The following is a 15,422-nucleotide window of genomic DNA, read 5'->3' as shown; positions in this document are numbered from 1 at the left end:
TTTTGCTAGTAATAATAGGAGCCTCCTTTCTTTATCGATTAGAGCGTATGATTCGCGCATGATAACTCATATAAAAGGCCAAAATTGACCCTACCTCTTGCCTGGTGTGCACTACAATACAGAGTGAATTAAAGCATAAGAATGTGCATAAAATGCGCCTGTTGAAGCTTGTGTCAAAGACCTTGATGCCTCTCCATAGTCCATACTATGTCAAAGACTTCGCCGTTTGTATCCTCCTGTTCTGTTGCTCTCTAGAGCATATAAACGTAAATATTTCTCCATAATAATTTATTTTTATTTATGTTCTGTTGATCCAACCAGAAACTTGTCATTAAGGAGGTTAGGATTTTCTTTTTCGTTGTTGTTTATCACATTTATATTATTAGTACAGGGAAAACCTAACCCATATGTTCGACGACCATTTAGAAAGATGTAAGCCTATCAATTGAAGGTGCAGGCAGGTGCTTTTTCATGGCATATGCATATATAGTTCCGATTGGCTTCTGCCATAAAAAATAATTATAATCAAGTTGGTTTTTGGTCATATATGTACACAAATTTAAGCTCTCAATAAAAATCAATTATTCACGAAATATGATCATATATAAAAACAGAAAAATACGTACATAATCGATCTCTTGTCCAATAAAATCACACAAATTCAGAAGAACAATAACAGCACTGCCTCTCCCCTAGCCAATCAATGCAAGTGCAAGCAAGAAACTAAGCAGAACAAAACTATTCATGCTATAAAAAATGGTAGCAGCTCCATTTTTGGCCGGCGGTGGAGGTGATGCTTTGGTGGGTGTGGTGCCAGAAGAGGGGGGAGTGGAGCCAGATGGAGGAGCAGGGGTTGTGGAACCTGATGAAGGGGCAGGGGTGGTGCTGGCGGCCACAACATTGATAGATAACTTCATGCCGCTGCTACAGTGACCAGCAGTAGGACAGATGAAATGCATAGAACCAGTCTTGGAAAGGGATATTGTGGTGCTTCCATCGCTGTAGGTTTGGATGGCATTGCTTGCGCTGCAGCTGTTGTAGTCGCTTTGGGGTACTTCAGCTACTTTGTGTGTGGAACTATCATAGTTGAACACTATTTTTATTTAAAAAAAAAAAAGTTAAAAATATATGGGTTAATTTTATATTTTACTAAAAGAATGACAAATATCATAAATACTAGAAAGATGTACCATATAAACTCACCAAGACTGTCGCCCACGGTGAAAGTTTTACCAGAGGCCCAGGTGCCGTAATCTGATCCAAAATTGGTCCATCCAGCGCTGTCACCCACCACGTACTGCGTAGCGTAGGCTGCCGGAACGCTCAGTAGAAGAATTAGGAAAGCAGTTGCAGTTGCAGTTGCCATGTATTAATTAAGCTGAAGCCTTTATGGATGGATATGGAAGAAGGATTATTGGTGTAGCTGCTGCAGGTGGCAAAGGGCCTTTTACATGTACATGTTATATATAGACACAAATGCAAATCGTTAGATGCCCAAATTTTAATTATTTGCACATATTTAAAAAAAAAAAGAAAAAGAAAGTCGTCTCCAAATAATTAAGCCTTAATTATTATTATTTTTTATCAAACTCTACCAACTCTTCTATTTGTCTCTGTATGTCTACCTAATGCATTGAGAAATTAATTTACAGGCTATAGCTGGCTTCTGTCTGGGTCAGAAGAAATGGCTAATTAAGCAAAATCTTGATGAAAATTTGTTAAACAGTAATGTATAAGTTGCTTAAATTACTTACTCTCCTTGGCTTGGCTTGGCTTGGCTTGGCTTCCAAGTGAATAAGCTGAGCTGGAGGGGGGGAAGGGAACACGTATATGTAAATATTATTATAGCCAGAATGTTCATTTTTATACAATTTTTTAATGTGGCCACCTAATTCAAAAATAAGAAACATGATATTATCATGCATCGTGCAAAGATTAGGTTAGCATGATCCCACTTTTTCTCCTTCTCATACATAGAAAATTGCGTTAGTTATCCTTAAGAAAATGATTGGCATGCATATATATTAGTATATGTATGGCTTTGAATTCTCAAGGAGTTGGTTGGGTTGTTAAAGCGTGGCACTAATTAATATATTATCCTTGGCCAACCAAAACATGGATTATGAATTAGAAAAGCGTAGCCATCACCATTCACCAAGTAGTTCAGCGCAAGAAATTCATTCATTCCATTTCACTGGAGAATAAGGATACGTCTGTTTGTCAACCATTGTTCTGTCCCTCCTAGAAACTGGCCTAATCATTTAGGTTTATGTCAAAATCAGAAGATGCATTAAAGAATACTAGTAGTAGTTTTTAAAACTACTCTTTTTTTTGGTTTAATCTATCCTTCCCTCTTAATTTATTGTGTGTAAAGAATCATTTGCTTCAACTTGAATATATATATGTTCTGACGACATATCATGCCATAAGTTTTGAATGGTAATTAACAATATTTTGAATGTCAAATAAAATATGTTAATTAATTTAATAAATGAAATACTTGCGTGTGCATGTAAAAACTCAACCACTAAATTGAAAAGGTTAATTTTCCATATAAAAATAAAGACTATAAACGAGAAGATGATTCAGCAATTACCATAGTAGGTGCATCCCTAGCTATAAGCTTTGGTTTGACCATGGCTAAATAAATTAAATCTGGTGGAGAAAGAAAACATCATGGAATCCCAATGGAAAGGAGACAACAACATTAACAAGCAAGAGATATTGGCTTTTCGAAATATATGATAGAACCGAATTTTCCATTATAGAAGCAGCAATCTCCTGATTGAAAGGAACAATTAGCTAAGACAACCTGGGGGGTCTGGTATACAATTTCTTTTTAGTGTTTCATAAACTAAATCCATTGCAGAATATTCACTTTCACTTAATAATGAAAGCATTAAAGAGTTCAAATTGTTTCAGAGAGTCTCTGTTCTCTATTCTTTTCACGAATTGTTTTGAAAAGAAACATTATATGAAAAAATTGGCACTTGGCCAGTGGCCGCCACCCTCGTCTTTCTTGACCATGTGCAGTGTACCAATGGGAAAAACGATCCATCAATTATTTGTTTTTGTTGTATCTTGTTATTGATGATTACGTGAGTTCTTGTAGTTTCGTGCTTCGATGGGCAGTGCAGCTTTGGTCAATCTAGATTGACAAATGGGTTTCCCCAAATGATGAATAGATCACCAGAAACCAACAGTAATTGTAAAGAAAAAGAAAATTTTATAAGTTCACATAAAAAATCATTTTTAAGTATTGGTCTAATGATAAAAATGTGTTCATTCACCTATTTAATTTGAACTTGATTATGCTTATTTCTATGGTACACATGATATCTAAACATTGATTTTATTATTTAAACCAGATTCAGAATGTTCTTTTAACAATATTCGTATGATCGATGCTATACAAGTTTCTTAAATTGTGAACGATAACTTGACAAGTGGCTTCAGATAAAACTAGGCCATAAAAATGTTAATGATTCTCAATCAAAGGAAACAGTATCTACACACGCTAAAAAATTTTTTTGCCCACGCCAAAAGCAAATAGCTAGTTTCAAGCCTTCAGGTCTTAAAGTGATGTGATGTCCCAATGCACCCACCGGTGAACCCAGAATATTGGGCCAGCTAGGCCTGGATAACAAAACAATAACGGGGGGAGTTTGCATGGCGGTGGAGGCACGTGCATTTGGTGTGGAAGGAGCCGGAGCCCAGGGGTCATCGAATGACCCAAGGTTTCATCACAGGGTCACAAAACCTCCGAAGCAAAACCATTTCTGTGGACGTCATCCAAGAAACTATTCTGCTGGTTTTTACTTTGGAAGCCCATATTATCTTCATCTGGTTTTCAGCCTGAGCTCATCTTGGAACCAAGCAGCAAGCACCCGTAGAGAAACGAGTAATGCTTGTGAGCTTTGACCCGTGATGTATTGTCTCACTCGAAAGTTTGTTTCTTCTTTTGAGCAACAGAAAAGGAGTTCTCGTCCAAACTGTAGAAAAAAAGGTCCCCAATTACTTTGCACAAGCGGGAACGAGAATTCTATGTTGGGTGGGTGATTTTTTTTTTTTTTCCATAAAATAATTAATTATAAAAATTTTATTAACTTAATCAAAAAAAAAATTATTTTCAAAAAATACATATAATATTTTTTAAAAAATTTAATAAATAATATTTAATAAATCTCAAACCTCCTCTTACAATTTTTTAATAAAATTTACCACATAATTTATATTTTAAATTTTTAAAATAATATAATGTGTTATTTTATGTGATTTTTTTTCATTAAATTAATAAATTTTTTTATAATTAATTATTTTACGAAAAAAAATATATAAAAATCTCACAAGATAATTCAAAAATTATGTTAAATTGTTTCGAAATAAAGTAACCTAGAGTACACCTTTATGTTGTTCAGAATTCCTCATTCATCAAAGCCAAATTTTTATCAATAAATAAAATGATGGATGGAAAGATCCCCCTCCGAAAAATTACATGCTGCAGCAGTAATTTCAGATAGACTTTCACCTGAAATGCAACACAGAGTCTACACTTAGTAAAACCACATATGCTCACATAAATTTCAGGAATTGGAACTGGAAAAGACAACCATATAGACCAGCGTTTTCCTAGAAGATGGAACAGTACTGAACTAGCAATATTGGCTGCACAATGACATTCGATAAAACTAACTACTGAAAAATTCCGGCCTCTTTTTCCCCAAATCTAACTGGTGCTAATATTGCAGCTGATTGCCTCGAGAAGGCAGCCAAACGTGATTCTTGCCCTCAGAATTTGGTGTAGCTGACGCCTTGCTTCCTTAAGCCCTTTGTGTACTCTGATTTGAGCAATTGTGATACGTTTTCTTCAATCAATGAAGTTTCAGATTTTATAGAAGAAAAAGGAAAAAATAAATAAATTTAAGATCTGTTCAATAATTAAAAAATGAGAGTAACTTTCTGAAAAAATTTTATAAAAAAACTGACAAATAAATGAAAAAAAATAAAATTTCATATTCACTTGTTTTTTAAAATTTACTAATGATTTAAAAAAAATAATTTACAATAAAAATTTGTTTTTCAAGAACAACCACTACTCAACTATCAACTTTTTACAATTAAAATTGAATAATTATTTGCAAATTACTTATTTAAAAATAATTGCATTATTTTAAAATAAATAAACAATATATATTAAATTTTTAAAAAATAAAATAAAATTTTAAATATATTTTTATAATAATTTATTGTTCAATTATAAAAAAATATAAAATTTTTAATTTTTAAATTAAAAAAAATTATTTTCTGCTATTAATTAATGAACGAATTTTTTTACTTTCTTTATAAAAAAAATAAAAATAAAAATAAAAATTTTCTTTAAAAAAAAAAAAATTAAATAAGTTACCAGGCCTTCAATGTTTCAGCAGAAATAAAATATCTCCGCGGGACAGCGAGAGAATAAAAGAAAAAGGTTTGTCCTTTTGTGCACTTTTGCTTGCGTACCTGACGTGAGAAGTGTAGGAATGGCAGGGAAGAGAGAGAGAGTTTCAATTTTCCAATTATTTGGGATTCTTGGCAGCCAATGGGAGTTTTTGTTATGTATTGACGATTATGTCCTGGAAGTGGTCTCCAAGTCACGTGTGTTGCTGTTTAGCAGATCCTAGTTGGAAAGACAAGTGCTTCGACATTAGCTTTCGTCGCGCGGACAAGTAAATTTCTTTGTCGTCCTACTGATAGAGTTAAAACCTTTTTAGCTGGCCATCTCGCATCTGCATCTGTCTGCTACTCGTAGTAGCTCCCACTCCCAGCTCCAATTTTGGAACGTGCATGTCATCCCCAATTTGCACATATATTATTCATTTTTTCCTATGGTAAATCAAGTTCGGCCATCTCTGGCTCATGGGTCCCTTGCTACCAGGAATATTGCACCACTACGTTAGACTTCTTTCATCTCGAGACTGCAAATTGAGGGGACCACTTGCTCTGTTTCTTCCTTCTCTCCAACGAACACTTATGAACAATATCAATGTTTGGACTCTAGATCATTAATTTTGCCTCCTAGACAATGTAACTGTACACGAATTATATTCTCATCCTTACGGAAAATTACTGAAATTTAAACTTATAAATAGGGCAAGCCAGTCGGTGTGTCAGCAAGATCATCAACTGAACAAGAATAAGAAAGAGTGAAAATGGAAGGGAAGCGAGAGAGTTCACATGCTTCATTTACTAGTGCAATGAATCTCACCAAGTCAGGGGCACCTAATGTGCCTAGTCGTTACATTCTTCCTCGATCAGTTAGGCCAAACGATGGTCTGACCCCCTCTACAACCCTTCCAGTTGTTGACCTTTCCATTTTATACCATCCTTCTCTTAGGTCTCGTGTTATAAATGAGATACGAAGTGCCTGCAAGGAAATTGGATTCTTTCAGGTATAATTGGCACAGTAGCCAAGCAATTTTAATGCATACGTCAGTAAGGCATGTCCATTGCATCAAGTAAAGCTGTGTATTATGTATTATTTTATGTAAATAGGACAGTGTTCCTACCATATCAATCTTTATACCACCAAGCATAAAGTGTCATGTCAAGGGATAAAGGGGAAGCAAGTTAATTATTTAAGTATGTAGAGAATTCAAAACCCCTAGACCTTGATTGACATGATGCCGCCACTGTGCCTAGAGTACCATAAAGAATATAAACATAGATGAGTTCATTCATTTAACAGTTGCATCCTTCTTTTGCGTATACTATCAACACATGCATGCATATAGCTGCCATGAATTTTTTGAATTTACGTCCAAGCTTGCATGTTTTCAGGTGGTAAACCATGGAATCCCTCTTCATGTGATGAAAGATGCTCTAGAAGCCATAGTGGGCTTCTTTGACCTGCCTCTCGAAGGGAAGATGCTTCTGATGTCAGACAATGTCCATGCCCCTGTAAGATATGGCACCAGTTTAAATCATGCTACGGATAAAGTTCATTTTTGGAGAGACTTCATCAAGCATTACTCTCATCCTATCTCAGAATGGATTCATCTATGGCCTGCAAATCCTCCAAGTTACAGGTAAGTAAATGAAAATGGTAAAGGATAGTATACAATGAAATGGGATCAAACTTCTAGATGCTTTCTTCTGTTGTGCCCTAAAAATATGCCCTCTTTTTCTTTTATTACACAGGGAGAAAATGGGGAAGTACGCAACAGCTGTGCAAAATTTACAAAAACAACTAATGGGAGTAGTTCTAGAAAGCTTGGGGATGAACCCTAATTACTTAAAAGATGAAATTGAAGAAGGATCACAAGTGATGACCATGAATTGCTATCCAGCATGTCCTGAACCACAGCTCACATTAGGCATGCCACCACACTCAGACTATGGATCACTAACAATCTTACTTCAAAGCTGCACTGGTCTACAGATCATGGACCAGAACAAGAATTGGGTCTCAGTTCCATTGACTGAAGGAGCACTACTGGTTCAGTTGGGAGACCAGATAGAAGTAATGAGCAATGGCCAATATAAGAGTGTTGTTCACCGAGCAACTGTTAGCCCTGGGAAGAAGCGTTTTTCAATAGCAAGTCTTCACAGTCTAGCTTTAAACAAGAAAATGGGGCCAGCACTGGAGCTTGTTGATGAACAACACCCAGCATCCTACAAAGAGTTTAGTTTCAGAGATTTTCTTTATAATATATCAAACAACGCTATATTAGGGTTTTTTTTACCGAACCAGTATATTACAGGATAAAAAATATGAGGAGAAAAGGATTTGAAATAGTGAAATTACTAAAAGAGTGTGAATCTTCCACGTTGAAACACGGGGACGCCACTCATATTAGCGTCCAGTGTCGGGATGTTATCCATAATAGCGTGCAGGGTGTTTTGCTAATTGGGAAGTTAATTAAACTGGCATCCTGCACGCAGAACGCCGGTTTGAGTAGCGTCCTGATGACACCCTCTTTGCAACCTTTCCATGTCAGCTCAATTCACCCATTTCTCGTAATTTTTTTTCATTTGCACCCTTTTCTCGTAATTTAAGTTGCACAGTATCCTTGTATGGTCATATTCCCGATATATTACAAGGAAGGTTTATTGACACACCGAAGAAGAATCAATAAAAAAGTGGTGCAGCAGGGTTATGGGTAGCGTATTATGTTGCGTGCACGGTTACTACCACATTGCATGTACTAGGGAAAGATGCACTAAATAAAATTATCATGTCTTCTTTACTTTTGCTTAACATTACTGCAGGCTCTAATTTGACCATAAAAATGTTAATAAAACAACAATAATATTCTTACTTTCCTTGTACATGATCATTGACTCAAATTCAATCAGGCAAAGTACCAAAATTAAATGCAAGCTTCAAATAAAAAAAGTACAGGTGCATGGCTGCTCATACGTAACTAAGCTGCTGTATGGCAGCCAGATATCATCTTTGGATTTCCTTATAGTTCATGAGAATCAATGCCCAATGTATGTCATATAGCATATATTTAATTTGTATCTTACATGGAACAACAATATGAATCATCATCATGAATAAAGATGATCAATTGTCAATAAAAAGTCTTTCCATAACACAAGAAACAGTTTATTTTATAGAAACAACATTCTATCAGTGTGACTTGCAAAATATCCATCTTGCTTCGTTTCAAGAAGTTACTATTTTTCAAATTCCAATTGCATTGAAAGGATGAAAACGTTCCTAAATTCAATGGTTAAGCACAGATAACTAGCCGTTGTAATCTTCAGTGCAGTCAAGATAAAATTCGATAGGATTATTTGAAACTTTACCGCTTCAATTTCTAACTTGAATAAATATAAATGAATCTCTATATTTAGAAAAAAAAAATCTTAATTGAGAAAAAGGGGGAAAAAAAATAACAGTTCATTCTCTCAGTCCGCAATATTGATAGAACAATTAAAGCCTTTGATGACTTAATGATTATAAATAATTATCAGCATCTAGATCTTTGATTTTCAATGAAATCAAAACAATCAATTGAGTATAGTTCGGTAAAAAAAAATGGAATTGAAATGCCTAAATTCGGAATTTGTAAACCCATAAAGGATCAGGAAGAGGAGCCAAATTAATCATCGAATTGGAGCTAATCAATTAAATATCATGATGCACTTGTATAGATATTAACGACAATTTAGTTTTCGATTTAAGGAAAAAGCTCAATTACATTGAGTAGTCTCCATCTCAACCCAAAATTACGAAAAAAAAAAAAAAAAAAAACCTAAATTGAATAGTCTCTTTCAAGTATGCGACAAGAAACAATTACTTACCGAATATTAAAAAAAAAAAAAATCCATAATCGGCCACTTTCTCTGTGACGCCGTACCTTCCCTCTCCCTCCATTTACAGACGTTTACTTCCGGATCCGGTTACAAGTGGGGATTTTGGAACGGAACGTTCTGCGCTTCTCTGGATAATGTCTATAATAATCGGACGGCTGATTTCATCAGGGCCCATAATAAACATCTTATGGCCGCCCCATATTTGTTTATGAAATTTTCTACACGGAAAATTAAAATTACATTATATGTGCGCTTGTAGATATGTAATTAAAATTATTCCTTTAAGAGTAATGAATTTCATATTTTGTGGGTAAGGAAGCTTATGTTTGAGAGCATATAATAATTTCTCGTTATTATGTATATTTTTTTATAGTTTTTTTTTTTTACAATTTTACAAATATATGTAACATATATATTTAAAATAAATAATTTTAATGTGCTTTTTAACAAAATAAAACTTTAATTAATAAAAAAAGAGCTACTATTTGTATAAATTAAATTAATATTGTTTGAGTTTTTTTTTTAACTGTCATTTTTTTCCTTATAAAGCATAGGGCAATATATATATATATTTTTTATGTCGTCATAATTTGGTTCGCATATCAATTTTTATATATTATATTATATTTATTTTCTTTATTCAATTAAAAATAAATCATTCTCAACAGTAATTTTTTTTTTCACATTATTTAGTGTCGGATCTATGTTGATCAAATTAAATAAATGAATTTAATATGGTTCGCAATTAATTTATGATGCCACTTATTGTAAAAAAAATATATATATTCACATTATTTAAATAAAATTTTACTTTCATAATTTAACTATAAGATATAAATAATAATAATTAATAAGATATAAAATAAAAATTTTTATAATTAACCCATCATTTGCATTGCAACAGCAAGAAACTTTATAATCCATATCATAATAGTTTAATCGTATTCGTGAAACCAACTATCAACACTTGGTTGCTTTTAAAAAAAAATGCATCACTCTATTTATAAGGAAATGTATTGCGGACATCTCGAAGTTCTATTGTGTCGAAAGTGTACGCATTAAATATTTATTTTTTTAAAAATTTTATTTAAATTTAATTTATCATGATTTTAAAATATAATTATATGAAATTTTTATTTTTATTTAATTTTTTTAAAATTTTTCACTTGATGAAAAAAAATAGTAATTTTACTACATTAATTCTTGAAATTATATAAAAATATATATTTTATATATATATATATATATATATAAGTTAAACTTAAAATTTGTCTAAAAAATTGAAAAAAGAAAAATATATTCTCAATAAATAAATAAATGAATATAAAATAAAAATTAATCATGAAATGTTATTCCTTTATATTAGTTTTCGCCTATGGTATAAATCCTAATCAAATTGAATTAATTAATCAAGATACATCAATTCAGTTTATAAATTCAATTTAATTAAACTAAAATTGATTATAATAATATTATATATGCATCTCAATATATAGACGTAAGATTTTATTTATTTATTTTTAATAATAAATAATAAACTAAAAGAGGAGGCTGTGAGCAGAGGTGACTACCATCTGATTCGGAGTTGAACTTATTCAATCTGAAATCAAAACACGATTAAATTTGAAACGATTAAAATCAGACTTAAATAAATAAGACAATTTTATGAAGTATTTTTGACAATATTAAAAAAAGGGATATGCTACTCTTCCTTCTTAGGCCAACCAGCAAACAAAATAATTATCTTAAAATAAATAAAATTATATTATTGGAGGTATTTAATCATTTTTACATTCCAATGAAAAAGAATTTTTTTTTTTTTACCCCAATGACAAACAATTAAACCTAAAGATAACAGAGCAATAAATGGTAGAAAATGGATATACAATTATGAAAAGACAAAGCTGGTTGTGGATGGCAAAAGACTCACCTGCTGGCTTCATACATGTATATATATTTTGAAAGCGGCTCTTCAAAATGCACACAGAAAACAGAACACTGTATATGTGAGACGATAAACTTATTTATATCCAGATATATGCAAATAATTATCAGGGATATGTTACAATTTGCATGTTTTATTTGATGGAGCAGAAAATATATGGGAAGGAATTCATCTTCTTCCCAAACACAAGCACTCGCAATAACAAGTCGCAGTGCCTGCCTGCCTGCCAATAGTTGACATGAATTTATAGCATGTGAACGCGATGAAGATGATGAGGTTCGTAAGTGGCAACTGGCTTAGCTACGACAAAAACTACCATTATTTGATGGGTTTTGTCATAGTATGTTGTATAAGAGCTGGCGGCTTCTTGTTTCCAGCTAATTAAAAGAAGCGTACATTTCTGAGTCACATGGAGGAGCCTTTTGCTTACATGAGTAAAACCCGCCTACTTTCTCAGACGCCAAAACGACTGCACGCTTTAATGGTTTTGGAGAAACTGCGTGCGAACGAAGCATCCCATTCCTACTCGGTCAACCATGTGATGATATGATATGCAATAGTCAACAGTACAATTTTGCTGTAACTAATTAAATCTTAATTCACATTCATGTTTCATAAATTGCGTCATTTGGTGAGAGACACCGTGCCTGTTCTCTTTTACTATGACAACTTTAATATGGCGGTTAATTCAGACAAATGAATACGTAATATACATAAGATCTCTTAAGACGTTTTCATTCAAATTATTGTTGAGAAAAAAAAATTATTAAATATATTAATTAAAATACTGAAATTTAATTTTAAATTAAACTTAATATATAAAATTTTTAAATAAATTTTTAATAATATTTAAAATAATATATTTTTTTTATAATCCTAAATATATATACCGTCGCGATATGAAATAGGACTCATTTGCTGGTAGTCATAAAAAGTAATAATTGCAAGCCGCACATGAATTTTCATGCCATATATATATATATATATATATGGCAGATAATTTTTTTTAATATATTATTATGTGAACAAATTTAATGTTATCTGCGACATTTACTTTGAAGAATATCACTAGTACTTAAAATTTTTCTCTCTCTCTCCTTTTTATATATTAATAAATTTTAATTTATTTTAATGTAACTTTAATTTTATTATTTTAAAATAATTTAATAATAATAATAATTATTATTATTATATCTTAGTGTTATCACATGACACTAACTTTATAGAGTATTATTAACATTATTATATTTTAATTTTTTAATATCAAATTTAATTATAAATAAAAATTATATCATGACAAGTAGTCACACAGAATACTTAAAAGTTTTCCTTTTTTAATATATTTAATAAATTTTAATTTACTGTAATGTGACTTTAATTTTATTATTTTAAAATAATTTAATAATAATAATAATAATATTTATTGTTATTATTATTATAAATTAAACAAGTAATAACTTATGCTTATTAAAAAAAATTATAATCTTAATTGATTTGAAAGTAATTATCAACTTATTTAGTCAAAATTTATAACTAACATTTTATATTTTTAATATTTTAAATAACAACATTAAAATTATTTCAATTAGAAATAATATTTTTTAATTAATAATGATTTAATAACCTAGTTAATTCTAATATAAATTTTATCTATCTTTGCTTATAAATAGTTAATAATTTTTGTTAGATGCACTAAACCTTCTTCTTCTCGCCAAATATTCTTTTTTATCTAATTATTCTTAAATTTTTTAATTTCTTTTTTTTTAACTGAATCATTAATGTCTTTCATACTTGATTTATTGTCACGACCCAACCTATGGGCTGGACCGGCACTAGAACTTGGGCCAGCCTAAAGCCTCTGAGGCCCGTAGTAAGCCTAACTATTCCTCAACCTAACTCTAAGGCTCATTTGAGCTCGATTTCAAGAATTTAACCGGACAGAGTTTAGCCATAAAATGGACCATTTAACGAGGAGTTTTTGACTTGCCTGACCTGTAAACACAATATATAATAAATTGAGGAGCTTAGCTCACTCTCCTCATAATCAAATTATCATAATTCAAATGGGAGCTCAGCTCCCTCATCCAATCCCATCATGCATGCAAATAATAAATTTACAAGTTCGCTATAACTTTTATAGTACAGGCCCAAAATAAAATAAGCGCTTCTAACACATGCGGAGTCTAAGAATTTAGCTCAATGGTACAAAACACATTAAATACTATCAATGGACCTGCGAAGGAGAAGAGCAGGTTAGGCACAACAAAAATCCTCCTATAGCCTGAAAAAAATAGATGAACAGGAGTGAGCGTTCGACTCGAAGAGTAAAATATTAATTTTAAACATAATCTCTATAGCTATCTAAAGCTAATGCACCCTGTGGAGTGAAAATGCAACATCGTCATAAATTTCATACAAATCACATCAAAAAGGCAATTTGGAGCACTCACACACCAAACACTGTTAAACAATACATATACGGGAGCTGATCCCCTATACAGCCCTCTTAATCCAATCTCTGCCAGCGAAGATCTCAAGCCGGACTTTCGCTTAATAAACCAAATACGGGGTCCCAGCGAATGTCTCAAGCTGTGTCTACCCCGAAAGACCGGATCCCAGCGAGTATCCCTCAAGCTGTGTCTACCCGTCCTATCCATATCCAACACCATACCACACGCACGCCAACGCACGCACACTGCTCCAAATTACCACAAACAACGCGCATGGCAATTCATCAACTAAGAATGCAATATAAAATGTGTCTAGTGTTTAACTACATAGATATATATACATAATAAGTGATACATAAGTATACCTGAACATATAATAATATTTAAATTATAATTAAAATTAATATTTTACTCACAGGATTAACCGCAGTCACTATGGCGGCTGGGCGGAGGAGAAAAGCTGTCCGGGCTCACCTGACAATTTTTATTACAATTATTTAATACATTTTATTCAATACAAACTGAGAAAAGATCAAAGATGTCCCAAGTCGTGCCGAAAATCCGGCAGAATCTCTCCTATACCTAGGACCTACCCAACCTGCAAAAAGGCTTAAAACACACTTCTATATCCACAAACTATACACCCACATCTCAATTATATCACACAGCCCCTTCCGGGCCCATCCAAACAGTTATCCATCACAATATGTAAAATTACAGTTTAGTCCTTATAATTGACCCATTTGCAAAAATTACCCAAATAAGCTCTAAAATTTCTAAAACTTTGCCCCACGATCCTTATCAATATTACTAAACTAGTACAAAAAAAGAATTATAATTTTATAAGCTATCACAAATATTTTATGAATTTTTAATCTAATTCAAGCACTAGACAATTAAGAAAAAGTAAGGTTAAGGTTTACCTATGCCGATTCTGACCCCGAGGACGCGCTCGAGATGTCTGACAATGGTGGGGTAGCCAAAATCTTGACCAAATTCCAAGACTTTTTTAGTAGCCTGTCTGTCTGGCCGAAAATTTACAGACCTGGGCAATCATTGAATTTTCGCGAATTGAAGGTACTTACACGAAGCTCACAATACGAGGGTTAGTACATAATTTTTACAGAATTTTCTAAGCTCATTTAATACTCGGAAAAATACTACGAAATTTCGTGGGACTCATCAAAAAACGGTGTCAAAAAATTTTGAAATTTATATTGCCGTGAAGCTCTCGACGAGTAGAGCGTTTCGATACTCTCGGTTTTCTCGTGGGGTTCACGGTTTATGAGAAATCTAGCTCAAAAATCGAAATGAACTAAAACTTCTCGGACAAAAATTGGGCAAACCGCTAAAGGGATTTTGGTGTCTATGAAAAACTCTCGAGGTGTAGAAGAGTTTTGACACAAGATCCTGTTCGATCAGTGGCCAATCGACCGGTAAGGCGAAGCAACGCGTGTGCGCAGGGGAAGTTTCGCGCGCTTTTTTTTGGCCACTTGGAGCATTGGCTGGCGGCCGGGAGGGACTAGGGCGGCGCTCTGGTGAGTGGGAAGGGCTGGGGTGGTGGCGGCGTGACGAGTGGAGGTGAGAGGAGAGAGAAAGCGGGAGAGAGAGAGGAGACGTCGGGCGCGAGCGAGAGGAGGAAGAAGAACAAGAAAATGTCAGTCCGATTCGTTTGGTCCTGTTCGATTCGGCCGATCTGATTTCAGATGCAAAATTTTAAA

At 33.0% G+C, this 15,422-nt stretch overlaps 2 protein-coding genes across 2 annotated transcripts; one reads left to right on the top strand and one right to left on the bottom strand.

The window, feature by feature from the left end:
* Nucleotides 1-558: 558 nt before the first annotated feature.
* On the bottom strand, nucleotides 559-1,453 carry LOC110663951 (mavicyanin). Its single transcript, XM_021823457.2, has 2 exons — nucleotides 1,204-1,453; nucleotides 559-1,093 (listed from the first exon to the last, which is right to left on the bottom strand). The coding sequence occupies exons 1-2, from the start codon at nucleotides 1,364-1,366 to the stop codon at nucleotides 693-695; spliced, it is 564 nt and encodes a 187-aa protein (XP_021679149.2). The 5' UTR covers nucleotides 1,367-1,453; the 3' UTR covers nucleotides 559-692.
* A 4,738-nt stretch (nucleotides 1,454-6,191) lies between these two features.
* LOC110663965 (flavanone 3-dioxygenase 3-like) lies at nucleotides 6,192-7,747 on the top strand. The gene is made up of 3 exons (XM_021823473.2): nucleotides 6,192-6,431; nucleotides 6,820-7,067; nucleotides 7,180-7,747. The coding sequence occupies exons 1-3, from the start codon at nucleotides 6,192-6,194 to the stop codon at nucleotides 7,745-7,747; spliced, it is 1,056 nt and encodes a 351-aa protein (XP_021679165.2).
* The last annotated feature ends 7,675 nt before the right edge of the window (nucleotides 7,748-15,422 follow it).

Source organism: Hevea brasiliensis, chromosome 9 (assembly GCF_030052815.1).
Source record: "Hevea brasiliensis isolate MT/VB/25A 57/8 chromosome 9, ASM3005281v1, whole genome shotgun sequence".
NCBI lineage: Eukaryota > Viridiplantae > Streptophyta > Magnoliopsida > Malpighiales > Euphorbiaceae > Hevea > Hevea brasiliensis.
The sequence above is the reverse complement of the archived record's forward strand: the minus strand, read 5'-3'. Positions and strand labels throughout refer to the sequence as shown.

What these genes read in the sequence shown, in the direction of transcription:
- LOC110663951 (XM_021823457.2), bottom strand. Translation starts at nt 1,366, where the DNA reads ATGGCAACTGCAACTGCAACTGCTTTCCTAATTCTTCTACTGAGCGTT. An exon ending in CACCGTGGGCGACAGTCTTG is followed by an intron (nt 1,094 to 1,203) that starts GTGAGTTTATAT and finishes AAATAAAAATAG; the next exon opens with TGTTCAACTATGATAGTTCC.
- LOC110663965 (XM_021823473.2), top strand. Translation starts at nt 6,192, where the DNA reads ATGGAAGGGAAGCGAGAGAGTTCACATGCTTCATTTACTAGTGCAATG. An exon ending in AGGAAATTGGATTCTTTCAG is followed by an intron (nt 6,432 to 6,819) that starts GTATAATTGGCA and finishes GCATGTTTTCAG; the next exon opens with GTGGTAAACCATGGAATCCC. An exon ending in GCAAATCCTCCAAGTTACAG is followed by an intron (nt 7,068 to 7,179) that starts GTAAGTAAATGA and finishes TTTATTACACAG; the next exon opens with GGAGAAAATGGGGAAGTACG.